Here is a 27,615-nt window from a genome sequence, read left to right on the forward strand (position 1 = left end):
TAGGTGCATTCTTGTCACCTAATCCTGATGAGATTAAAGGAATCCTGACCCCAGAAATGTCACATCTGCTTCAAATTACCTTCAAATTACCTTTTCACATAAGGGATCCCCAACACATTAAAAATTCACAAAACAGACTCAGTAACCATTTGCTGACTACTGATGCAATTTAACATTTGTACATAACAGCAGGACATGGTAGGAGTCTGTGTTCATATATGGAAACTTAACTGAGGAAGGACATTTATAATCATCCTCTACCCTCAACTATGAGAGGGTCAAAATCCCACGTGATTAAAAATGATCAAACAGGCTTAGAAGTCTGGTTTGTGTCACACAAGATATAGTTGTTTTATTAAAAACAAACGTAATCATAAAAACTTTATTTTAGGAGTATAAAAATTGGGAATGGTTTTGTATGATACATGCCTGAGAAATAGAAACTGTAAACTACTACAGATGTCCATTAAATCAGAACCAAAACACTCACACACATACAAAAAAGTCAAGTATATACAATTTTCCAACTCATACCACAGATGGTTTTCCTAAGAGAATGTCTCTGAGGTGAGGTAAAACACCAGGTGACCATAGAAATACTGCATATTTGCAGCTTAATTGGGTAGATTTTACTAAGATGTGCATTTAAAAATTTATGGGTGTTTGATAACTAACACTCCTTTATATTCTCAGTAATACATGTCAATAAATAAGATTATATTGCTATATAAATGACCCATATTACCAATTTTTATCAATTCATATAAAGACAATACACAACTATTCAAAGCTAAAACCAAGAAAAAACAATTCCCCTTTCTCTGCCCAGCAGCATGAGGCACATTTCTTTCTTGCTAATCTTGAATCCCTAGATATTTTGAACATGGACATTTGTTGCTGACAGCCACCATCAAACAAAGCTGTATGACCTGGCTCCACTCCAGGGAAGGCCACAGAGAGGGCTTCATACCATTCTTGGAAAGCATTCAATTGCCACATGCAGCCTGATCTCTTAAAAAAGAAAAAAAAAATCCCACATTGCAGACAGCTTCACTATAATGCTAAGATTCTTGATTGTTTTACACACAGACACACACACACACACACACACACACACACACACACACAAATGTAAGCCTCTACATTTCGGCCACTTCAGTTTATAATGATAATATTCAAACACAAAATTATCTACCATTTCTGGCAACATTTATCTCCACCTGTAATTTCATCCTCTCAACTCCCAAAGACCTTACTTTAAAGAAACAAGAAACCACTCTATCATTCACTCTCCAACATTTACAAATATGCACCAAGACACTGTACTAGGCACAGACAACATGACACTGGACAAGACCCAGTTCCTACCTACAAGGAGCTCAGAGGGAGACATTCTTGTACTTTCTAAACTACACTATTCCTAAGGTGTCAATCTCCTCCAACTGCTGGGGGAAAAACTTATTTAAACTTATTTAAACTCTTTAACCTCCCATCAATGCTTCCCTTTCCCACCCAATTCTCGTTTTTCCTTACCTTTTATTTCCTTTATTCATTTTAATCTTTCATTCCTTCCAAACGCTTCTGTTTGTAGTGTTCCCTGTTCCTTCCGAAGTGTGCTTGTTTTTCTTGTGTTTTTAAAATTCTACTCTGTGAGCTTGTTTTTCTCATGAAAATCGTCCTTGACCTGTATTTGAGAATGCCCTAAGCAAGACCATTTCTACAGGATTATGTTAAGTGAAATTGTTGTTGTGTGCAAAGTCCCTTGCTGCTTCAATTTGCCATTCTTTCCTAGCGTTTTTGTCGCTAACTCCTAAACTTCCACTGAAAAAGTGGAAACATGGAGGAAACTTGCCAACAATCAAACCTGGAGGAGTATTAAAATATTAAATAGGATATGATCATAGGCCCTAAAGTTTTAAGTGCCACAGAGACTTGGAAGGGACAGAGACAAAATTTGATTAGTAGAAATATGTGAAATGCAAAAGCGTGATGGTCTCACACTGTTTACGGCTGTCAGTAAATGCTCACTGCCACTACGACCTTGCAGGCAGTTCACACCAAGCAGGGTCCTAATAAAAATATTTAGTCACGTAAAGAGAATAAGACCTGAAGAATACTGGGATCTTAACGCTGGAGGCAGACCAGCGACACTGGCAAGTTGCCCGTGCTTTTGACAGCCCGTGTCAATGCAGAGCCAATAAGAGAGAATGCAAGTTCAAGTTCAAGGTTCTTTTCAGCCATAAGGGGAAGGATGGGGCTGAGGAGACAGTAACCGTACTTCCTTGCTCAGAAGCTGCTGTTAAAGCCATCAGTTTCTCATTCCTGACACGCGCTCCCTTTCATACCCATTCACAGTGTCCCTTCAGCTTCCCTTTGTTACTCCTGTCACTCACAGTTCTGTAACTCACTTACCAGAAGCTACTTTTTCCGGAAGAGGATACATCAGCTAATCCTTAACTCCTTTGAGTGCTAGAGAATTTCCCTGCAGGGTGCATCATGTATTTATTTTTCTCTATTTTCTAAGTCCTCATTTTTAAAGCAGAAAACATAATACAAGGGACCCAATCAGCCAAGTCAGAATTTGTAGAACTGGTGCCTTTCCCCCACCCCCCAGTTGTATTGTCTCCTCTTCTCCCTGCTCCCACCCCCATCCACATATTCCAGACTTAAAATACAAGGCCGTGCATGCACAATGGCATGAATGTATGAAAACTCAAAGCCACACTCCAAGAAGCTCCAGCTTGAGCCCTGAAAAACACCCTGGGTTGCAGCAGAGGACTGACCTGCCCTCTGCTCACCCCCTTGGGCCTATTTCGAAGCCTACAAAGAACAACAGCCCTGAAGAGCAACAGCACTCAGCCCGGGCCATGTCCCATGGGGATGCTAGCACACATTGGATCCTCTGCTGAGAGGGCCCTTCTTGTCCACCACACCCACAGAGTGCTCTGTGTCATCAAATCCCATGAACTGACTTGTCCTGTATGCTTATTTGCTGCACCCTCTATTCTGAGTACTGTGGATACAGTGGTGAATCCTTGAGTATTGTATAGTCAAACTTAGGAATTGAAGAGGTAAACACATAAAATATGAGGGGACCTGCTGAAACTAAGGTGGGGAAGAGATTCCACAGTTCCACAGCTAGCAAGGTGTGTTCCTCCACTCTGCCTGCTTTTCGTCCACGCCCCAGTGTTATTACTTCCAACACTTTGATTCTCAGGAATCTTGAATATTCTCCAGCCCCATCACCCACTCAGCTCAAGTCGTCAGCTTCTCCCTCCAGGGTTACAATGTTCTGCCAACTGTTCTTGCACACTGCACACTCAACCGGGTGTATCTTCAAAGCGCAAATTCAATGTGGTGGCCAATGTGACCCTCATTTAAAAAAATACCAGCTGGTGGCTCCTCATTACCATCAGGATAAAGCCCATCCAAGTAATGGCATCTGTAACCATTGAGAGCAAGCACCTTAAGATCCTACAATCTTTAACCCCTTTTGTCTTCCTGTGTTTCTCCAGCACCTGGGATAGCCCTAATGGAAAGTTCATAGCACCCCCACTTACCCACACTCATCCCTATCCTGAGACTTTGCACACAAACCATCCCCTGCTGGAAACACAACTCCCATCTCCCACACCCTTCCTTCCTACTATATGGCTAGCTGATCCTAGTCCTTTAAGATATCACCTCTTCCAGAAGCTTCTGCTGACTACCCTAGATAGGGCCTTTTTATGGTTCTGCTCTAAAACTTACGATACTGTGTTGTAATTGCTTGGTTGCTCACCTACTTCCTTCACTAGACTTTAAACAACTTGGGGGACTAGAATGCAAACTTAAGAGACTAATAGGAGTGTCCTTAATATCTGTTGAATAAAAGGAATTGAAGGAGCTCAATCATGCCTATTTACCTTTTTAAATCTTTGTCCTTAACATATAGTACCTGACAAAAACAGACGATTATTTATTGAATGGAAGATCTAATTCTGTTTGGATGTTTCAAAGTGTGGTTTCATTTAAAGAAAAAACAAAGAATCATCTGAAGCCAGACGCAGTGGTGCATGCCTGTAATCCCAGGTGGCTTGGGAAGCTGAGGCAGGAGAACCGTTCAAGTTCAAAGTTCAAAGCCAGCCTCAGCAACTTGGCAAGGCCTTAAACAAGTTGGTGAGGCCCTATCTCAAAATTTAAAAATAAAATAAAAAGGACTGGGAACGTGACTCTGTGGTTAAGCACTACTGGGTTCAATCTCTGGTACACCCCTACCCCCCCAAAAGGATTATCTGAGTCTTAAAGGAAAGAAAATGGCTCATTTGAACCTTGGGAGAGCCCAATTGTAACCACGGTGCCCGTGGCTGTCACTCTGGGAAGATCCTCACATTAAACAATTGCCAAGACCACTTGTCCATTGACCTTATCTTGCTACATCAATCATGGCCAGAGACAGACCCAGTCAGCCTGTCTTCCCCAATATGTGAGAAAGTGCTTCACCTTGGTACTAACAAAGATATCATGAAGACGAATAATTAAGACTAATTTTATTTGTACAGCTGAACTGTGGACAACTGTTCATCACCGTGACCCAGCCAACAACTGAGCTGCTGTGTTATGCTATCACAGGCCTCCAGAAGCAAGAAGGCGTACAATGAAGCAAAGCTGCTCTCCCATCAGTATGAGTTATTTAAAAATCACCTAACAGCAGCCACAAATAAATGCATACCTTGACGTTTAAGCCTTCCCAAAACTCTAGTCATGTTCCAGTCATATTCCTGTGCTCAGTGGATAAGCTATATCCTCAGACTTTTAATGAGACTAAGATTCTCTTCAGCTTCCACTTCAACACTTTTGAAGACTAAGTATCCCCCGCCTGCCCCCTCCCAAAAACACCAGAAAAAAAAAATCAGAAAGGCAAAAATAGAAGTTATAGTACGCCTCTTAAACCCCAAACAGGTATCCAGCATGATGACTTCCCTGAAGAGGAAAAATAAGCTTTCAAAGAATTCAAATACCATGACTGCTTAGGGTTTTTCTTAACTAACAGGTTATATTTACATATAACCCATTTAAAATACACACCAAAGTTCAAGTCTCCTACCCCATCATCTCTCCTCTCACCAGATAGCATCAGTAAAAAAATGAGAATTAAAATGAGTATAGGATGCAGCTAGTCTCATTCTACAAACACTTCCTAAAAGCCTACCTCAGGCTGGAATGACCATATTCTGATCCTCAAAGTAGGTTGCCAATTGCTTTGTTAAAACTGTCGCTTCTCTGTTATATCCTGGTTGATTAAAAGGTCCCCTCTTCTCCTATTTCAGAGGTACGTTAACTATGGCCCATAAGCCATTTCAAGGCTAGGTTTCTGTCAATAAAGGTTTATTGGAACACAGCTATCCATTTATATATGACCCATGGTTGCTTTTGCTGCTATCAAGGTACAGGTAAGTAGTTGCAACAGAGATCATATGACCTGCAGAGTCTGTAATATTTTTTTTATCGGGCCCTTTACAGGCAAGGCTTGCCAATACTTGCCCTATTATATTTGATGGGTTTCCCTCCTACCTCTGTGGCTGTGCCTACACAAGCTCTTGTTATTCTGCTGCCCAATAAATGTAGAAGTCTGATGTTCTCCAGGCTTCTGTCAGTTAATTTCCTAACGAGACACATTCTTCCTCTCTCCAGGAAGGTTCCCATGGCCTCTGAGCATCAGAGACCTTCAGGATAACTATCTGTACACTTTTCTGTCTTCTTCAACAGACTGGATTCCTGGAGGACAGGACCCACATCTTAGAGTCACAATTCAGCATAGTGCCTAGCATACGGAAACCATTCAGAAAACATCAAATAGGTGGATGAGTACCAACTAGGTGTGTTAAAAATAATATAGCTAAAGGATCCAGAGAAAGTTCAGCCATGGTCCCTTGGTGACAATACAATCATTTGACAACTAAAATTTCTATTCTTCTTTACTAGGAGTTTTGACATGCCTGTAGGCAGCATGGATGATAAAGCAGAAAGTCTGGAAAGGGAATTTCCCATCTAGGTGAGTGCTGTAGGATCTTAAGGTGATTGCTCTCAGAGCCTCAACTGCCACATCTGTAAAATAGATAATGGGATAATGCCTATATCTCATAGATGGTTGTGACACTAAGGATATGTGTGAAATGCCTCCTACCCTGTAAAGCAATGTCAGTGCTCAATAAATAGAAACTGTTATTTTTATGGCCAAGTTCTTCTGCTTTAAGAATCCATGTACACTGGCAATGAACATGGCAAGGGCTGTCAAATCTGTTATAGCATCACATTGAGCCTTTTGTAGCAGGAGACCAGGTTCAAGTGGTAGTTTCATATCTTAAATTATAAAAAAACAAGCAGCTGAGTCATATTAATAATTGTCCTTTGAAATAAAGACTCAAAACTCTAGAGACAAAGCCTCCCTCCACCACTGAATTTTATCAGTTAAGAGCATTAGTGCCACACTAAACTGAAGCCTCAATAAATTGTTTGGTAAACTGTCTTTTGCAGATAGAATTGACCACAATGTGGGTTTGTTTTTTTTTCCTAGCTATAAAACATGCTTACAATTTAAGCCACAAAATTTTAGAGCAGATGCTTTAGTAATCAAAAGGATAATATTGAGTAAGTCCATTTTTAAGGTCTCATTACTGCAAAGATACTTTTCCTAAGCTAATGTGTATATGCAAAATAGCATCTTTCTGTAAGAGAAGAGGTTTTTCTACAGGGGTTACAACCGACATACTTGAGTTTAACAATACAAAACAAAAAGAGGGTCTAATACCAATAATTCACCAAAAAGAAAAACACTATGTCTCATTAGTATATTAAAACATTTGAAAGGCTAGAAATCAAAGGGGAAAGTAGGGTTTTAAGCTAATCAGGGTCAAAACTCTGCCTTCCACCTATGTCCCTAAATTGATGCACTGGTTACATCGTGTGACTATGATGGATGGCCAGGGCTCTACCATTTATCTTTTGAAGTGAAACCAGAGAACTGAGGCAGGCCTACTGGGCACTGCTCACGGATGTGCTATCCTATCTACTCCCAGGAGAGAAGAGAAGCAGTCAGAGGTGAGAAAGGACGTGTGTATGTGCACATCATACCTGCACACTTCACTTCCCACTCCACACCTCCTGGGGGCCAGTGAGAAGTACCCTTAAAACAGAATTGTTCAGTACTGTCTGCAGCTTGATCTGCCCCATGCTGACCTCACACTGAGCAGTTTAGCTCAGAAAGGAGCCACAACCACTAACTGAGCATCTGGCTCCTAAGAAGCCAGAAGGGTGGCTGGAAAGGGTGGTGGTAGGTGGGTGGTGGCAGGCTCCTCTGTACCCAGCTTCTCTACCAACTTCAGCGATACTGGCTTAGAAACAGGTCATCTACAATAAATAACTCCAAACATATGCTGGATAGGTAGATCCACACCCTGGCTTTTATTAGTTTAATTCTTCCACATCTCTAATACTTACATCTTCCAGAGACTGGCTGGCATTTTTGTCACTGGGCTGAAGGTTGGGGGCTGGGCGGAACAATATTTCAGAAGCAGAGCTGAATGTCAGACAAGGGCAAAGGGCACTGTGTGATCTACTGAGTGCCTCTGCTCTTTGCTGATTACTGACATTACCATCCACTCAAGCAGGAGTGGAGAAGATGGGTCGGGATAATCAGTTAAGTGCATCAGGGCTTTCCCCTTCTTCCCTACAAATGCCACATGTGCTACTAAGAGACAATGCCCAGAGGTAGACATGAAGCTCATAAAAGCAAAGTGTGTGCATTTCTGTTTATATGAGTCAAAATATATTTTTAAAATACCATCAAATGAATCGGGGAGCTATTTTTTCACATTGCAAATGAACCTGCCACACAATTCTTTTAGAAGATAAATGTGCTCTCAGGCTTTTAAAGTAACTTGTTCACAAACATTAGGTTTGTACATGATGTATTTAGCAATATCTTTTGTGCAAGTCAAGATGAGATAACCTCAATTTTAGATTTTTGGTTACTTTTAAAAACAGGAAAAAAATTTTAAATTAATAACTATCCTTTAGAATAAAGGGGAATCATAAGTCCCTTTTGAAATAATCCAGAACTAAGATCATTTACAAAAATTCTCATTGTATTGTGGGTAATGTGTAAACCAAGTTTTACTTATTTTTGATGGGAGTAGGGGTTGAGAGTCTTAAAAACAAAAGTTTTTAAAAAATTTCCTATATAGGAGAGAAAAGTAGTTTTACACTGTCCTGTACCTCCTGAAAGTGTTTCCAGGATTCTGCAAACAACACAGCATTTGCTGTGAAACCCAGAATAACATGGAGGGGTGGTTAGTTTCTTTCATCTTTCTGGTGGTTTCAAATGTTGGGGTGCTGATGATTTCATTTCAACAGAGTTCTGTTACCAAATAAGTGTTGAAGCTATTGTTGGTGAGGTGCCGGGCAGTCGCTGTACACAGGAAGGTAAGAGGAAGCAGCCCTTGGCAGTGCACTCGGAGCCTTTCCTTAGGGGCGCTGAATTGCTGCTGTGACTTCCAACAGCAAGTCACCAGCATCAAGAACCAGCAGTGCAAATTCAATGGTCAGTTGCTATATTTAACCTCATACTTAGAAGCAGTTTTAACATGATGTTTTTATTTTGTTAAAAGGAAAAAAAAAAAAAAAGAAAAAAGCCTAGGGGTGGGGAGGTAGCTCAGTGGTAAGAGTGCTGGCGTCACAGCCCCTGGGTGAGGCCAGAGTTCTAGCCCCCTCCCCACACCCTCCACACAGAGTTTATGTGAAGCAATATGAAGTTAAAATAGTATCTCACAGAAGAGAACATTTTGCATTGTTTAAAAACAGCATATTGTTGATAATCATATAATCACAGTTTTTAAAAAATATTTTTTAGTTGTCAATGGACCGTTATTTTATGTATTTATATGCGGTGCTGAGACTCGAACCCAGTGCCTTACACTTGCTAGGCAAGCGCTCTACCACTGAGCTATAGCCCCAGCCCCACAATCATAGTTTTAATAGTACATTCCAACTGAGAGGTAATATAATGACTCCCTCTATACTCATTTTCTCTACTTTTTGAATATGGCTGAAATTTTTCATAAAAAGGTAAGGTTTTTTAAAAGTCCCAGCAGGCCAGAAACTGTGTAAGAGGTTCAACTTTATACCCCTCAATTATAGTCCAGGAGGTCTAGGACTACTGAGAGGAGGGTACTGATCCCTCTTCAACCAGCCACCTAGCCTTCAGAGTAGCTCACTGTTGTTTTTCCTACTCCAGCATGGGAGGGACCTGACCAAGCAGGTACAAATTAATGTGGTTCATTATATCCTCCATGGAAATAAAGCGGATCCACCTGATCAAAAAACATTTTCCCCATTTTATTCCCCTTGGAAGTTCTAAAAATAGCAACATATGACTCCAATGGCAAAGTGACTAAGGTAATTTCCAGCAGAACACAGAAGCAATTATTAAGCAGAATCAGTCTTGCTATAAATAGTTTGTTCTCTGTTTAGTCAGGTTTCCTTAAAAAAGGAATAATCACCCTCCTCTCTCTGAATCAGGCAGGAAAACAAACTGGAGTGGCAGTGGGATTTGGAGAACACATCTGCCAAGAAGAATTAATTCATTAACAGGAAAGCCAAGAGAAATTAAAACGATATAATGTCAAGGCCAACACCATGGTATCAATCAGATTCTGAAAACTTTAGGTCCTGATTTATTCACCTATAAAAAGCAAAGTTGGCCTGTCTGTGACCCAAGGCCTCCCCCTGTATGTAAAATTGTATAAGCCTAGGGCTCTAAACCATTAGATCAAAAACGCTGTTCTATTTTAGTGTTTTCTTTTAGAAACCAGTCTATTAAAGACAAGAAAATAAACACTGAAGTAGTTTAAAAGGAAAGGGGGTCCCAGCTTGCCAAATTTAAGTAAATAAAGCCTATGCTATAGAACTTGTGGTGGTTCCTCACATTTTCCTAGTCTACTCTCCCTGACCCCACCCTCTTTATTTAAACATAAACTCATTATAGGAAATAATTACAAAGTATCTATTATAAGCAAGTGTGTATTCTAGGCAATATATAAAAGCAAAGAAATACAGAGCTTGCCTTTTCCCCTTTGACTTTTGAGTTATAACAGCCACAGTGTCATAGGAAAAGAGGCATCTCCAAAGAAGGGTCCAAGGAGATCCCATAGTGAAAGGAGACCCCAACTCAGGACCAGTGGGGTTCTTTGCATACATGATGGAAAAGAATTTCAACAAATGCCAGTCAGAGGCTTAGTGTATTTGTTGTGATCTAAATACGTGACAAGAAGAACTCGGGGGAAGAAAAGTTTATTTTGACACATGGTTTCAGAGGTTCAGTCCCGGGTCAGCTGGCTCTTGCTCCGGGCCCATGGTGAGGCAGAACATCATGGTAGAAGGGTATGGTCGAGGAAAGCTGCCAACTTCACAGTAGCTGGGAAGCAGAAGGAATGGAAGGAAAGCGGGGGGGGGGGGGGGGGAGACATGATACAGTCCCTAAAGGCACGTCCCCAGCAGCCCACCACCTTCAGTTACTACCTAGTATAGGAATCCTTTCAATTTATTAATCCATCAAATTAGGTTTAATTAAATTAGGATTGATACATTGATTAATCCACTAATTAGGTTATAGCTCTCGAAATCTAAAAATTTCATCTCTGAACATTCCTATTTTAACACAGGAGCTTTTGGGGGGACACCTCATATCCAAACCACAACACATGAGAGTTTTATTTAGGAAAATAGATTTACATTCAAGGAGGAATGTGGGTGATTAAGAGAGAAATGCCTTTTGGGGTAAAGCAAAGAATTTGCATTAGAGGGAGAATGTGGGCCTCAAGAATGAAATGTCTAGGAATTCTTCTTTTAAAGGAAACTTAGTGAGGGGCAGGGCATGAGAAGGTAAGTAGGAATGAATCTAGTAATCTTGACATGGTTTCTGGTCAATCTCTGGATCCTTAGGCTGACATGATCTTCATTATCTGATTGGTAGGTAGTACTGGAAAGTCCCCTAAATTGTACGTTTCTCAAAATACCATCTCTCTCTTAATCTATTTATTGGGGAATTGTAGGTCTATATATTTCTCAAGAATTTGGGAATATCAAGTCTAGAAAACAGCTTAGGGAGTAATAGGCCTGGAAAAATACATGCAACTTCTGAATTTAAATCATATTTCCCTATCCTTCCTTTATGTTTCCTTCCTATTTCTTCTACCTACTTCAATAGACCTATGAGACCAATACCACAATCATGATAGTAAACACCCTAAAATATCATCCCCAAAAGGCTCCCCAAGCCTCTTCCTAACACCAGGCAATCACTGATGTGCTTTCTGTCACTATTGATCAGCTTGCATTTTCTAGAGTTTTACAGAAATGGAATTATACCCTTTGTATTCTTTTTTTTTTTTTTTCCTGCTTGTTTCACTCAGCCTAATCATTTTGAGATTCATCCGTGGTTGCATATATCAATAGTTCTTTTTTTAAAAAATTGAGTAGTATCTTATTGTGGACATATTGTAGTTATTTTATCTACTCAATTGCTGACGCACGTCAGGACTGTTTACAGTTTTGGCAGCTGTAAATGAAGCTGCAATGAACATTCATATACAGGTGTTTACAATGTCAGGGTGATACAGTAGATGTATGTTTAACTTGTTAAGAAACTATCAAACTTTTCTAAATCACTTGCACCAGCAGTTCAACAGCTTTCTAGTTGCTCTGTGCTCATGCCAATTTTTTTTTTTTTTTTTTTTTGCAGTCTTTTTTATTTTACTCATTATGGTGTAGAGTGGTAGGTATTTCATTGTGGTTTTACTTACATTTAGCCAATGTCTAGGAAATGTTGAGTATTTTTTTTTAATCTATTTGCCATTTCCCTTTGTTGGTAAAGTATCTGTTCCAATGGGTTGTTTTGTCTTTTTATCACTGAGTTATAAAGAGTTCTTTATGCACTCTATAATACAAATCCTTCATCAGGTATGTTTTACAAATATCTTCTCCCAGTGATCTGCCTTTTCATTATGTTAACAGTGTCTTTTGCAAAGCAAAAGATTTTGTCTTTATGAAATCCAATTCACTGACTTCATGCTTTTTGTGTTGTATTTAAGAAAAGTTAAATTAAGAAATCCAAACCAAGGTAAGATAGTTTGTTTTCTTCTGGAAGTTTTAGCTCTTACATTGATGTGCATAAACCATTTCAAGTTCATTTCTACATGCATGTGAGGTAAGAATGAGGTTTGGGGTTTTTTGTTTGTTTTTTGCAATTGTTTCAACACCATTTGTTGACAAGGTTATTGTTTTCCTATTAAATTGCCTTGGCATCTTAATCAAAATGAACTATGTAGATCTATTATTTCTGGACTCTGTCAGGTTGCATAGATCTATTTGTCTGCCTTAATGCTAATACCACACTGCTTTGATGATTGTAATTTTACACTAAGTATTGAAATTAGGCATTATACATCTTCCACGCTTGTTGTTCTTTTTCTATGTGATTTTGGTTAGTTTAAGACCTTCATATTTCCATATGAGTTTTAAAACCAACTTGTCAATTTTTTTTACTGAGTCTACAGATCAATTAGAAGAATTTATATCATAGTACTATTGTGTCTTCTGATCTATGAACATAGCAACTCTCTCCATTTATTTAGATCTTGCTCACTTCTTTTAGCAATGTCTGTATTTTTCAGTGTCTTGATTTGCAGCAAGCCCTCTTCTACCATGGGAATGGAAGTAGGAGATGGAGAGGAAGAGGACATACTGTAAATTTCTTTTTTTAAAAAAAGCAGGGATTAAATAATGCTTCAGTAAAAGGTGAGGAAGGGGGAAGGAGTAGATTCTTAGTCCAGGTCACAGAATGACAGTTACCAAGAAGGGTAGAATTTAGTACATCAGAGAGGTGGGGACAAGCTAGAGAAAATGATACGTTATTTTTTCATAGATTTGTTTCTATTACCTGGCTATAGACTGACATTTCAACAACAGAGAAGTATTTCATTTTCAGACCATCTAGCCTGAACACTGGCACTCTGCCCAAATCTTCTGGTTCACATACTTACTTTACTCCAAGCCTCCAGGCCAAGGACTCCAGAGGCCTTCCCCTTGGAGATCCTTGCTCCACAGCTACACCAGCCACGCTTCCCATGGACTTACTATGCACAATGCACAGGCACTATTTTAGGCATTTTTATAAATAATAGCACACGTAATGCTGACAGCAGGTCTACAAATAGGTATTGTTACAAAGTTTATATAGTGCATGCAGTAAACTGCTTTTCCTGACTCTTAACTATGAATTGGAGGGGCCTGAAACTAAAAATGGCTATTTTTCTCAAAGGAACTGTCCTCATCTTTAAGCATCTCCTAATGGTGGAAAACCACTGAATATTTTTAACATCACTTCAGGAAGACCAAAAGCTACTTAAGGTTTCCAGACTCAGTAAACACTCTGTTTTCTTCTGTGTAAATTCCAAATGTGCCACCATTAATCCAAACAGCTCTTCAGATGGGAGTAAACAGAAGAGAAACCTAACTGAAAGGTCACAAAAAAGATTTTCCTACAGCACAAATAACAGGCACGGGTCGTTGCTACTAAATTCAAATCTTATACAGATGCAGGGATAAGTCCAACTTCATGCTCCCCTTACAGAGACAAATCCAACCAGAGAATGCAGAAGTAACTTCTTCAGAAAGTTTCTTTCAGGAACAGAAGATAGGTTGAACAAAAGGTGGAATGGAACATGGTCTGAGGTACTCAGAGATGTAGGAGTGGTGGTCCCCATTCCTGCTTGGACTCAGTCTGTGGAAATAAATGGTCAAAGCTGAAGAGTGAGACCATGTCCAAAAAGGTAAAACCACTACAGATATATTTGTGTAACACTTGATGGAAACACTGAAGCCTTCATATATAATGATTTATTTGGAAATAACCTCTGAGATAGGTCTTTCCATAGTCAAAGATTTTAGCATCATTACCGTGGTTGAGATATGAGGTATTCCCGAAAAAAACCCATTGTCAGACAATGCAATGTTCAGAAGTGAATGTAACCTAATCAGTGGGTTAATCCATTAGTGTGAATCAACTAGGTTGTCACTGTAGGCAGATAGGGTGTGGCTGGAGGAAACAGAGGTGTGGCTTTGGGATTTATATTTTGTCCTTGGTGAGCAGAGCTTTCTCTCTGCTTCCTGGTCATGTCCTGAGCTGCTTTCATCTGACATGCCCTTTTGCATGATGTTCTGCCTCACCTCAGGCCCCAAGCTATGGAGTCAGCCATCTGTCTACGGACTAAGACCTCTGAAACCTTGAGCCAAAATAAACCTTTTCTTCCTTTAAATTATTCTTGTTGGGTATTTTAATCACAGAAACGAAAAGATGACTAAAACAATCACAAAGCTGATGAGTTCGGACAGGAACCCAGGTATGACACTGATCACGTGTTCTCCTGTAGATCTCCCTGAATTAATGTTATTAATGAATGTCCTTCTAAAACTCTGCCTTCAAGGTGTTCTGACCACCACCAATCTAAAGATCTCAGTTACAATCTACTCAAGGAAGTCACCACTTAGATCCTGCCACCATTTTGAATTGCTGTACCTCTAAGAGCCCAATGTCAAGATTCTCCTCAGTCTAAATGTCTTGACCACTCTTTCCTCTGCTCCCATCTCACTCCTACTGTCCCTTCTCTGAGCCTCACAAGGAATCTCTAGGCATTCAGTGAACATCGACAAAATATGGCAAAGTTCTCCTCATAGCTCCCGCTGAACATTACATCCTCATCTACTCCACACTAGAGAGAACAAGCATGCCCCTGGAGACCTTCACCTCTTGGATCTTCAAACCCAATTACAAGAGGCTACAAATCACGACATGCCAGGGAACTCTTCCAGGCACCTCCTCGGTTGCTGGTTCACTGATGTGTGCTAGATAATCACAGACACATACATATTCACTGACATCCCAGGAGGCAGTGAGAATTAGTGAGGGTGAGAGCTGGAAAGGACAGCCTTAAAGCTAGAAGTTAAAGTGAGAGCTGGCAGGTGGGAGAGAGTCCATGATATACAAGAAAGCTTCCAGAAAAAGAAAAGGTTTATTCAGACACATAATGGACTAGAAAAAAGGGCTCGCATAGGACCAAAGGCAACACCTCTGTGGCCCTCGCCAGGGACTGATGTAACTGCAAAGGTCAGAAAACCATGATGGAAAAATGAAATGGGCTCCTATTTTAGTGTGCAGGCAGCAGGAAATCCAGAAACACATCTGCACTCAGAGGAGACTTGAAAATCTTGAAGAAGATTGTTCTGGCACCCATGCGTAGAACAAAAATCAGGCTTTCAAATAATAGCGTTCACTGTCAAGTTAAGCTATGTATTTGTCTAATGATTTAAGGTGAGGGCCTGGGGTTATTAAACTTAACATTTTTGGAGAAAAAAATCTTACACTTTAAATAATTTCCACATGCCTTTCACCAGCTTTAAATTAAGCTCACTTTCTTAAACCTATAATCAATACTATCCCCTAAAATATTAAAAGTGTGTTTTCTCTGGGAGGTGAGATTATTGTATCTTTAATTTTTAAAATTCTAAGTTTAAAATATTTTTCATTGTGGAAAGTATTATTTGTCTGCAAGGGGAACATCTTATTTTAAAAGTCTTATCTTCAGATAGACCTGAGTTCAAAATCTGTCTCTGCTACAATTAGGTGACTTCAACTTGGTTGTCTTAGTTATCTTAATAACAGCTTTTATACCTGTTGTGCGTTATGAAAATTAAGTAAGAATGTACATTTTGTTATTTGCTAAGGATAAGCAATGGTGTATAGCAGAGATATTTATCAGTAGGAACAACACCCAGTCTCCGTTTTTCTTTTCCTTTGTTATCTGAAGAGATAGGACAACCTGTTTCTAAAAGGAACCAATTAAATGACATTGCTTTAGCATCAGAGCATTACAAAACTCTGAATTAACAAAAATTGCCCATGATATTTCTTTAGACATATTTTAGCCTTTCATCATTGTCTCTGCCTATTTACTTATCTCTGGAGTAACCACTCTCAGTGGAATCCTAATACCATTTTCTATGAATAAATTCCACACTAGAGCCAGGACACCAGAAAAATGTAAGCATGCCCAACTCTGTCAAATAATCCTGTGTTAAGTACTCAAGGAACACTGAAACACTAGAGAAAACAATATGAAACCTCACCAGAAGATACCAAGTATTGTGTGTAGTATATAATCATACCTCGGACAACCCAGATATCCACTTTGCAAATATTTCATTCTTGAAGTGAAACATACTTCACAGCCACTCAAACTATCTACACAGTTTCCAAATTTGCTCATGAGTTAACTTACTCTTGCTTATGGTGCCTACCTACTCAGGTCACTAATCTTTGTGCTTTATGTAAATATGCTTGATGGAATAGCATCTCCTCCATTTGATTTTAGTTTTTAAACAACAGCCACACTGAATGTTTCTGTAGACAGCAGAACTTAAGCATGTTTGAAAGAAACAATACCAGGATGGCTCATAAAATTTTCATGGGCAGGATCCAAATGGTATACCACTTGTGTATAACTATAATGGCTATAAAGTAGGAGGTGGGTGTCAAAGACATTCCATTCCTCTCATAAAAGCCAAGGAAAAGGCAGCCTTTCCCCCCCCCCCCATAAGATCTATTATTTTTCATTACTCCCCACTTTTTGCACCTGTCATGAAAATCCTATGGTACAAAGAATCTATAAGGAAGACGGCTCACCAGCTATTAGTCTGACCTTTCATCCCCGGGGCCAAGGCATCCTCCTAGAGAAAGGCTGGTCTAGTCTAATCCAAACCAGGTTTTGAACAAGCACACAGAGCGGAGGCTGGGTCACTTACAATTAAACCACAGGTTACACCCTGGAGTTTGGGCTCAATTAAACCCAACAGACCAGAGAATTTGTCTACTGAAGCACTTATTTACTGAACAGATTTCTTTCCAAACTTGAGACATTAAGATCACTCAGGGAAAACTTTGAAACACTCAGAATAGGTGCAGGATTCAATCCAAAGTCTGATTCTATAGATCCCAAGACTGTACTAAAGAACAAGGCCAATAAACACACACACACACACACACACACACACACACACACACACTCTCTCTCTCTCTCTCTCACACACACACACACACAAAAAAAGTCCAAAAATCTCTCCCAGTGGAGCTGCTTTAGGTCCACTATGAAGTGACACACCCATGTCTTCCTAGACTTTGCCCAAGTGTCTTACTCAGGATAGGGATGATCATTTATCTCATAGTTGGCCAGAAGCCAGCTGAATAAGGAGGTTCACCATGGACTCCTGAGCCCTCTTCACCTCCCCCAGGAAGATTCTATCATTCTATCTGTTCCCTTCAATGTTACACAACTATTAGGAGATTCCTTAATCTCCTCAAATGCCTATTTGTATCAAAGAAAAGAAGCCTCAGTTATTTTCCTCATCCATGCTGGGATACCGAATTCCCCTTAGCATAATTTGGGACACTTTGAATATCAGAATGAATGACTGTGTGGATTACAACACACTGAATATAATAAAATTCATCAATTTGCACTGACACTAAAAATGACTTTTAAACAGGAGGGAGACAGATGGGAAAGCTATGTCAACTAATAAATATAGAAGGAATGGTAGAAAAAAGAAAACTGCCATTTTACAGTCACCATAGTAATTGATTCAGGCAGGAATCATTGATAGATATTGAAATCACTGGGTAAAAGGCTACTGGGGACCAGGGGAGCACATAGTCTCAAAGTATCACTTTGGAAATCTTCTACTACAAAAGGAATAGAGGCATTCTCACAATATGGAAATGTGGTGGACACCACCTTAACTTAGGGGCCCACACTGGCATTACCAATCAGGAAGAATGTCACCACATGGCCACTGGCACAGCAAACTGAGAACAAACAACCCCACCTGGTTATACTCCTTCCAAAACTATTTTCTTATGATTTAATTCAGTTTACAAATTGAAGGACAACATGCCAAATACATAACATGCAGTCTTCAAAATGTCAAGTCATGACAGACCAGTAAATGCTTAGGAACTATGTTCTAAATTAAAGGAGAATAAGAGGGCATGGCGACTAAATATGATTATAAAATCTTATTAGATACTGGATTTGCAACAACAAAGGACAGTACAGGAACAACTGAAAGATCTGATATGAACTCCAAATTAAGTATTACTACTATATCAACATGTTCTGAAAAAATATCCATATTGTGGACACGTAGAGGAATTCCCTTGTTCTTAGAAGATATATTCTGTGAAGTGTTTAAAAGCACAAAGGGTAATTCTATCTATGATTAATTCAAGTGTTCTGAAGAGGCTGGAGATACAACTCAGTGAGAGTATTTGCCTAGCATGAAGGGGCCCTGGGCTTCAATCCCCAGCACCACAGACACAAAAAGAGTTGGGGGGGCTTTCATAAACATAGATACAGAGAGATGAGCCAAACATGGCAAAATGTCAGCATGAGTAACAGGTACACAGGTGTTCACTATACTATACCTGCACCTTCTCTGCGAGTTTGACACTTTTCCAAAAAACTCTAACGTGTACAGCTAAGGCTTTTAATGGAAAAACATTAAAATGAAATTATCCAGGATGATGTAGAAAATTATTAAGAACCAACATAACTGCCAAAAAAATAGTATTATTATAATCTTTGCAGGGAAAATAAAAAGGATCCAAAATCTTTTCATTCAGTTAAATATTTGTCTTTTTTTTTTTTTTCATTCAGTTAAATATCGACTGAGATTTTACTGTGCACTCAGTATATTCTGGCTGCCCAAACAAAACAATCTCTGCCCTCATGCATATTCTTCTTGGACTAAAGCAGAATTAAGAAATGTTTCCTACACACCCATCCTCAAGATGGTGTTGGGGACTGCAGGCAGGGGGATATAAGGAAAGGATGGTCAGACCTCGCTGATGAGGTGACATCTGAGCAGGGACCTGCAGGAAGTGAGAACAAGCCATGTGGGCATCTGGGGAAAGTGTGTCCCTGAGGAAGTCCTTACTGGCACCCCAGAAGAAAGCAAGGTGACCCATGTGTCTGCAGCAGTGAGCAAAAGGGACAAGCTGTGGGGATACAGGGGGCAGGATAAGGTTCAGATTGTATTTGGGCCATGTGGCACATTTGGGGGACTTGGAGGTTTATATTCCAAGGGTGATGGTCTGTGGCAGAGAATAACATCAACTAACTTAAATTTTGAAAGGTTCACTCAGCTGCTAGTGAGAACAGACTGTAGAGGATCAAGGACCGACACAGAGACACCAGGGCCAAAACCAAAAGCACAAAACAGTGAAAACAAGGGATACAGGTGATAGTGAGTGTAATAACCAGCAGACTGACTCTGGACAGTTTTTGAAAGTAGAGACATGAGATTTGTTGACAGGTAGGTTATGGGTATTAGGAAGAAGAAGAATCAAGAAATACCCTGATGTTTCTGTCCTGAGCAAACAGAAAGATGGTGTTGCCATTTATATATGTGTATATATGGAGAACGCTGAGTTCAGAGTTTGGTTCTAGAGAGATTAGTTTGAGATTCCTCTTAGACATTCACAAAAAGATGACGAGGTCACTGAAATGAGGGCTGGATCGGAAGTCAGTGTTCAGGTGGTTTCCACAGCCCTGGCATGCTGCACTTGCGTTAGAAGAGGTGGGAGGCGGGAGCGTAGGGACAACCTAATCTGTGATTACTGGAGAAGAACAAAGGAACCAGCCAAAAAGGCTAAGAAGGGGTAGCCAGGGAGGTGGGAGAACAGCCAAAATGCCAGCATCTTGGCCACATGACTACGTTTGAACTAAAAGTCTATTCAAACTTTTCAAAAACTGAAAAAAACCCAGTTTGTTCTTTTAGGAAGTACAAAGTTAAGAAGTACTATAAGAAAATACTTGATGATGACTAAGAGTAGCCATAAAGTTGAATTATTTATCCAAATACCTAATGAATAATATTAGTGATTTCAATTAACACACAATTGAGGAGCTGGTTTTATTAAAAAAAAAAAAAAAAGATGAAAAGATCTTTGTATAGATTACAGGCCAGACTTCACCTTCTCTTATGTCCTCTGCTCAGGTTTGGAGATGGTATTTTAAGCAGGTTTATGTAGCAACCTAAAGAACTGTTCTGAAATTATTGTATATGTGACATTTCTGTTCCACTGGAATTCTGCCCAGCTGATGTGCAAAGGATGAAAGCAAATGAACACCACTTCAATAATTCTCAGTCCTCAATCAAGATGCTACATAGTGAATTCTAAAAATGGACATTGTATAGTTGAACTGTCTAATCCTTCTTACCAAATTAGGGCAGCAATATGGCTTTTTTTTTTTTCTTTTTAACCATTACTGGATTTTAAAACTTGCTTTCATCCTTTAAAAATATCTTCATTAAAAATTCGATTTGAAGATTCTCTTAAGAGAGCTAACACATCAGCGTCCCTGAAACACAACTCCCAGGTAGTGCAATTTTAGATAACATGGTGGGAGGACTCAAAACTCATACATAAACAATGAAGAACACCATTGTATTTTCAGAAATTAATCAATGCAACATCACAGATGTTAATAAGAGGATCCTAATCAAATTTTTATATGTGAGACTGCTTTTCCCTCCATTCCTTCTAGCACAATGAACTGAAAGCGATAGTACCTGGGCATTTCTTCTTTTAGCAGGGAAAATATTTCACATTGAGTTCTCAACTCAGCAACGTTATACTTCTGATCCAACAAAAATTAAAGGTCTATTCCACCCAAGGCAGCAAGAACACGTTAATGTAGCCTGGCTCGGGAAAAGGTTTGTTCTGCCTTCTCTTTGGAAGCTATGAGTGAATTCACTATTCACAGAGTATTCATTTATAAATTAGATGAATACTTGGTACATTCAGGATGAAACCCTGTGTCAATTTCTACCCCAATTTTATGAACCTGGCTGGGTGGCTGCATCACCACAGACTCTAGTTTCTCTAAAATAAAAACTGCAGTTCCACCATACTCCTGAGTGCGCCCTTACCATACAGGAACCTTCTGCTTGGGGAAAAAAAAAGGAGCCCCAAAACACTTCCTCAGCTAGAGGAATCCCCTGGGTTGCACAATTTGTGTATTGCAATCAAATTTTTTTAAAGTCCTCATTCTGAAAAGCACATCCTATTCTCCAAAACTCTTATCTAATTCCAAAAAAATGTTTCCTCAGGGAGAAAAAACTCTCAAAAGAGTTTGACCTTCATTCCCCATTGAGAACTGCAGGCTTTTTTTTTTTTTTTAATGGAGTACTAAGGTACTGAAATGTGTCCTTATTTCAAGGCTTCTCAATTCCTGCAAGTCTCTCCCTTTCCCCATTAAGAGTTGCTCAGTTTTAGAAATTCCCTCATGTCACACTTCCATCTAATTTAATTTAGGAGCTCAGTTTGTATTGTAGTCTTACACATCCCCAATAAGTATGTTTCGCCTAAGAAACTGTCTTGGGACCGAAATTCTTTAAGAAGAAATATGCTATGGTTTCGGTTTTGTAAATTTGATATTTTTACTAAGCTTACCAGAAACCAAGGAGCCTTGTTATTTAGCCAGCTTACAACTCAGAATATTCATATGACCACAGGACATGGGTGACGGTTCACCCATTAGTCATGGCTGCATCCCCTGTTTGCTTTGTTCCTACAGCCAAATATGCTAATAAACTTTCTCATTAATCCTTTTCCCTCCATAATCATTTCTAAAGTGAAATTTCCTTCTAGAAAAGAAATGCTGACAAATTTTCTTGGCAGCTGTGGCAGTTACAATTAGTGTCTCTAAGATAATTATGATTACCAATTTGCCAATATGTGTGAAAGAAAATGCGTATTGAACTTTGAGACAATAAAGAATATCCTGGCTTTGTTGAGGCTTGACGAGTTTTGTGAGCTGTTGTATTTATTTTCAAGATATTTCATAATCTGGTTTTTATTATAGCCAACAATTTATTAACTGACACCAAGTTCAGCTCTATAGGACCCATACAATTCTGAATTTAAACAACCCTCTGGTTTCACAGTCACTGTAGACTCGACTCATAAACTAGATTATCTACATAGTTTATAACCACTTCAAGCACAAAACTTTTACATCATTAGCCAGCTTTTTACCTTAAAGGAAATTCTAACAAGCAAAAATAAAGCTTGACACTTTGAACACCAAATTTTCTAAGCACCAGGGAAGAAAAAAACCAACATGTCCATGCACCCTGTAGTAGGGACTATAAATATGGAATGTGTCTCAGATATGTAATAAGAGTTTCTGCTTAGCTGGGCACAGTGGTGTGCGCCTGTAATCCCAGCAGCTCATGAGGCTGAGGCAGGCAGGAGGATTTCAAGTTCAAAGTCAGCCTCAGCAAGGCGCTTAGCAAATCATTGAGACCCTGTCTCTAAATAAAATATAAAATAGGGATGGGGATGTGGCTCAGTGGTCAAGTGCTCCTGAATTCAATCCTTGGTACAAAAAAAAAAAAAAGAATTTCTGCTTAACCCATTTAATGTCTTATGACTGTCTCTATCCTCCAATGCTGGAATACTGAGCCTCAGTGGATGAATGGGAATCCAGTTAGTTGTCTTTCAACATCAATCTTCCAGAACTAGTTGCCTAGACACTAGCAGAAAATAGCAACAGACTGAGTCAACATGTCCACACCTTTGTCCAATCCATCAGCTTTCAAGTATCCCCAAACGTTCCCTTCACCTCCCTACTCTGGAGTCGAAAACACATAAAGCTCTGGAAAAAAGGGAGATAGGAGAATCTGGCAGCTTGCTTGGTAGGTTCTCACATGAACATTCAAATTCAGATTAATGCATAATTATATATACATATATTCAAGGTACCAACACTTCAAAAACTTTTCACTCTAAAGAAAGACACTTTGAAAATTTATTAAAGCAAGAAAGGACTTACTTGAACACTAAAAATACAGAATTGCAAATTAAGTGTAAGTCATATAATATTTATATGGGGCAGAACTTTCATACAGATCTTCAGAAAATTCCAGTTCCGTAGCCATGTGCTGAGTGCTCTGAGGGGGCTGGGAGCCAGATGGCTTGGCTTAGAGCCAGGCTCCAGCACTGACTCTGTGACCTGGGGCAGGTTTCTTAACTTCTGTCTTCACAGCTAATGGAGATCATTTCAAGTATCTCCCAGGAGCTGAACCAGGATTTGAGGAGCCTGAAGCTTATAGAGCAGGTAGTTATTTGTGGACTGTGAGTGAAGTCACAGCTGGGCCCTCTCTGAACTTTACAAATGGCTATGCAAATGAAGAATCTTAAAGTGTAGCTTCCTCAGCAACACAGAAAACCCACCTCTGTGCCACCATAGAAGCTTGTTATGGGATTAATTGTGGTGGTACATGCAAAGAACTTGGCAAAGCATCCAGCATATAGTATATGCTCAATAAACTTGATCGTCACCAATATTAGTATCAGGAAACTAGGAAGGAGAGCAAATGAGTAGTAGAGACTCATCTACTTTCCTTTGAAACAAGTTCTTTTGAAATAAACTGAGAGCCAGATGGAACATTTATTTACATGGCAAATTATATTAATAAATGTATGTAACATCTTATGAGTTGCAACAGCTGAAAAAAAAACATAGTGAAGGAGAAAGAAGTTATTAAAGGGTTTGATGCTTTCCTATAAATACCTTGGATAACTAAACTTACACCCCAAATGCCTCTTCACATCTTAGACTTGGATGCACTTCAAATTGTGAATTTCAGAAAAAGTCAACAAGGTAATTGTGCTGCCTGCTCCAAACACAAACACAACAAAGTCTCAATTTGCCAGATTCTCTGAAACCTCCCGTATCATTCCAAGACACATTCTAGTGACTGAGAAGAGGAACAAGAGGGCCACTTCTCTGTGACTTAGTTTTGACATGATGCTCACTTGCATATGTGAGCACCTTCTCTCCTCTCCTCTCACCCCTCCTCCAGCCAGATGTTAACAGTGTGTCTCACACTTCAGAAGAGAGAGGTGCAAACATTATTAAATCATTGTTTCCTTGAGAATTAGATCCAAATCCATCCCCAGTCATGTAAGATACATTTGGCTGCCCCAAATCCCTAGATTATAAATAATATTCAATCCTAACTACTATGAAATTTTATTGGTCTAACAAATGGCCCAGGACGACTCTGACTGTCAGAATCAATTCTGCTCATGTAACCATCATCTTCTCTCAAAAGGAAGGAAATCACAGGATGAGGGACAGCGGAGAGAAATAGTTGGATGATACAAGCATACATACGTACAAGAGAATAGATTCTGCCACTCTACCAACTCAAGTAGAGGGAACTCTTCTGAGCCACTTGTCATTAACACAGAGTTGAAGCCTCAACATCCATTTTGACCAGCACCTCAAAGAATCATGGGCACGAGATACTTGTTGATTGCATTTGGTGCTGTGCTTGCTTACTTTTTGATCTCTGTGAGAGTTCATCAAAATGAATTGCCTTATCATTCCTTTACTGACAGAAGACCTTTAAATGCATCAAGAAACTTGTTACACAATACACCAACATAATATCAAATATTATCTCTAATTAAGAGACTGCTTTAATCCATGCCACTTTCAACATTCAGGATACATGAGATGACTTCCTCACATTGACTTACATTACTGTGAGTCTGAAATCTCACGTAGATTTAATATATTTGAATACAACCCAGTGTCGTGCTCCTGCCAGGAGGAAGGCTCTGAGAGCAACATTTCAACAACATACAATCGGCTCACCTGTTTGATCCTTTGTGAAATATGACTGGAAGCAGCAACTCTGCACCACATCAGAGCAGAGGGACACACTGCAGGACCGGGACACGCTTTAGGGTGTGGGGCAGGTTCCCCCCAACAAGCTTAAAATCCTTTAAGAAAAGGTCTCTGGTTCTACCCATAGCTTTCAGTCTTCTTTCAAAATGACATAAAAACAGAAAACTACGCTGACTTCAGGTATTATATATAGAAAACAGCCAGAGTTAAAATGGGACTCTTCCTCCTGCCCATTTCCTCAAGGAAACTCAGTGCCCCACCCAGCCTTGTACTTAACACTATGCTTTTTCATGGATCCCGGAAATGCAGACTACAAATACAGCAGAAGTCACTGAAAGCAGCTGCAGGTTCCTGGCTTGATGAGGAACTCTGGGGTTCTATAGCAATTAAGCGCGAAGATACATGAAAAAGACTTGAACCAATGCTTGATCCAGTTAGCCCCAGATCCAGGTAGCAAATCCAGCCTCCTGGCTAACTCCAGTATATGCCACCACCAACAATGTGACCAAAAAGCCCACGTTCTGCTTCTTCTAGCCTGTGTCCGTGGTTTTTCTAGAACTCTTTAGGGCTACGATAATGCTATTCCCACAGTGACAGGTGCCATATAAACATTAAATTGTTCCACAATAAAAATGGGCTCTCCCAAAAAAAAACACCAGTTCAGAGAACAACACAAACTTCTCGTCCTTTCCACTTTGCATTCCGGATTCTTCAAAAGGTATGGTTTCAGTCCACAGGAGAATAAATCAAAGAGGAATTTTTCTCTAAATGAAAACATAAGCCTCCTTGTCAGATTCTGATAACCAAACACATATCCATATCCTACTACTTCCCAAAAGGAATTCCCAAGTCAGTTTCAATGTGATTGAGCCAGGCAAGTGACTTAAGTTTCCTTAGTTCACTTCAGAGGAAAAAAGGAAGTGATCTTCAGAGAAAAAACACATGTTTAACTGGAATGATGCACTGGAGAATTTTTTTTAAAAAATTCAGCTGTACTTAGAGGAGCTGAGGGAGGAAGTGTAAATAAAATGGTGAGTGCCTATTTAGCAGTTCTGCTGTTTGATCACACAGGGGACAGGAGTCTCCCCTGGTCCATGTCCTTCACATGAAGGGGAGGGAAAGCTTGGAGAAGCACATCCTCACTTGAGGTGTAAAGATGCTTCCTTGACTGGGCACAACGTCTCCTCAGAGAAAGTATCTTGGAAAAAGGCCTCTCACCACTTCCCTTCCTCCAGGAATAAAGCTGAGGTAGATGAGATGCAAAGCCCAACGAATACTCTAAGAAGAAAACCAGGGTCCTTTCCCCAGCTGATCCAGTGTTTGCTCAGGAAACAGGCTGTGGCTGCACCAGGCCAGAGAGTGTCCCTGCAGGTCAATTCCCAAGAGACCACTCTCCTGGCAGATCTCCATCCCTTCCTCCTCAAGTGAATTTGCAACACACCCTTTTAAGGTGTGTAATATTTTAAAATAAGAAGCCGGGCTGGGGCTATAGCTCAGTGGTGGAGGCTTTGCCTAGCATGTGTAAGGTACCAGGGTTCAATCCTCAGCACTGGATATAAATAAATAAAATAAGGGTATTGTGTCCCTCTACAACTAAAAATATTTAAAAAAAAAAAAAGAAGAAGTTGCAATGTACATAATAAGAGAAAAGAAATGAGACTGTGAATGTCAGATGTATTCGCTCTGACGAATTTAAGAAAAAAAAATGCTGGAAAGGAAAGTGGTAAATGGGATTCCTGATATACCAAAAGCCCTCAGGATATTTGTTAAATACTTATTGGCTGAACTTGTCCGTTCAAAGAAAACTTGGAAACATATATGCCTTCAGGGAATATGTCTTGGGAGTCTGCAGTTCACTGATTATCTTGCCTCTTAATAATAACCACAGAATAAGGTTTATATTTAAGTTAAATATTTAATTGGTATAAATACACTACTGAGATCACTGAGGCAAAAAAGTGAACATTTTATTTCTATGTTTTAATGAGCACATTTCTGGCCATTTATGTCTTAATGAGTACATTTTTGGCCATTACGCTTACACCCGTAGAAATTTCTGAGTTTCACAGTCCAAAGACATTTTAATATGACTTAGGTATTTTCATTGGCATCATGTACACATGATGGGAAAATAAACAGGTATGTTCCATGAAAAGCAATTACCAACAACTTTTACTGCTTATTTATCTTAATGTTCAAAAATATTTTTATGGAAGAATCTAAAGCACAAAATAGCCAAACCAGGAAAACTGGTGCCTTGAGGATTAGGAGGTTATAAAATCACCTAACCTTATTTCTGCCAAGAAGGGTCATTTATATTGAAATGATAGCGTTCAACCAAGGAACAGGGTGGACACAGGCTATAGATCTGAAACCACGTAAGGAAACGAGGGCCGATTATATTTTAGAGAAGGCATAGGCACACACATGGGCTATGAAAAAATAAAATGTTTTTTTTGTTTTGTTTTGTTTTTCATGCATGAGCCTCAGCTCCACTACAATTTCTGAATGATTCAGAAACTTCCAAGGTTCTCACAGAACCAGAACAGACAAGGATTTTGATGTATATTGCCAGTAATTTAATTTTTTCTAAGGCAGGAGCAGTGAAAATCCATCAGGGTCGTCTCATGCCTGAAAATCAGAATTGAATTACTTTTCACAAACAACAGAAAAGTAATTTTCATGAACGAGTATGATTTGAGTGATTCAGGGAGGGAAAATCTGAAGTAGGGACATGGAAGCAGAGGAAGGAAATGTG

General features: G+C 39.5%; 1 protein-coding gene across 2 annotated transcripts in view; it reads right to left on the bottom strand.

Moving 5' to 3' along the window:
• The window catches only part of Mcc (MCC regulator of WNT signaling pathway), a 264,056-nt gene that overhangs the window by 177,933 nt on the left and 58,508 nt on the right, over window positions 1–27,615 (bottom strand). Inside the window, exon 1 of one of the 2 annotated variants that reach the window (XM_071612192.1) lies at window positions 24,825–24,990. The exons of the other annotated variant lie outside the window; for it this stretch is intronic. Coding sequence (XP_071468293.1) covers window positions 24,825–24,875 — 51 coding nt within the window. The 5' untranslated portion in view covers window positions 24,876–24,990. Of the gene's footprint in view, window positions 1–24,824; window positions 24,991–27,615 lie in introns of those variants that run through there. 2 annotated transcript variants of the gene reach the window in all.

The sequence above is a fragment of the Marmota flaviventris genome, chromosome 5 (genome assembly GCF_047511675.1).
Source record: "Marmota flaviventris isolate mMarFla1 chromosome 5, mMarFla1.hap1, whole genome shotgun sequence".
Lineage (NCBI taxonomy): Eukaryota > Metazoa > Chordata > Mammalia > Rodentia > Sciuridae > Marmota > Marmota flaviventris.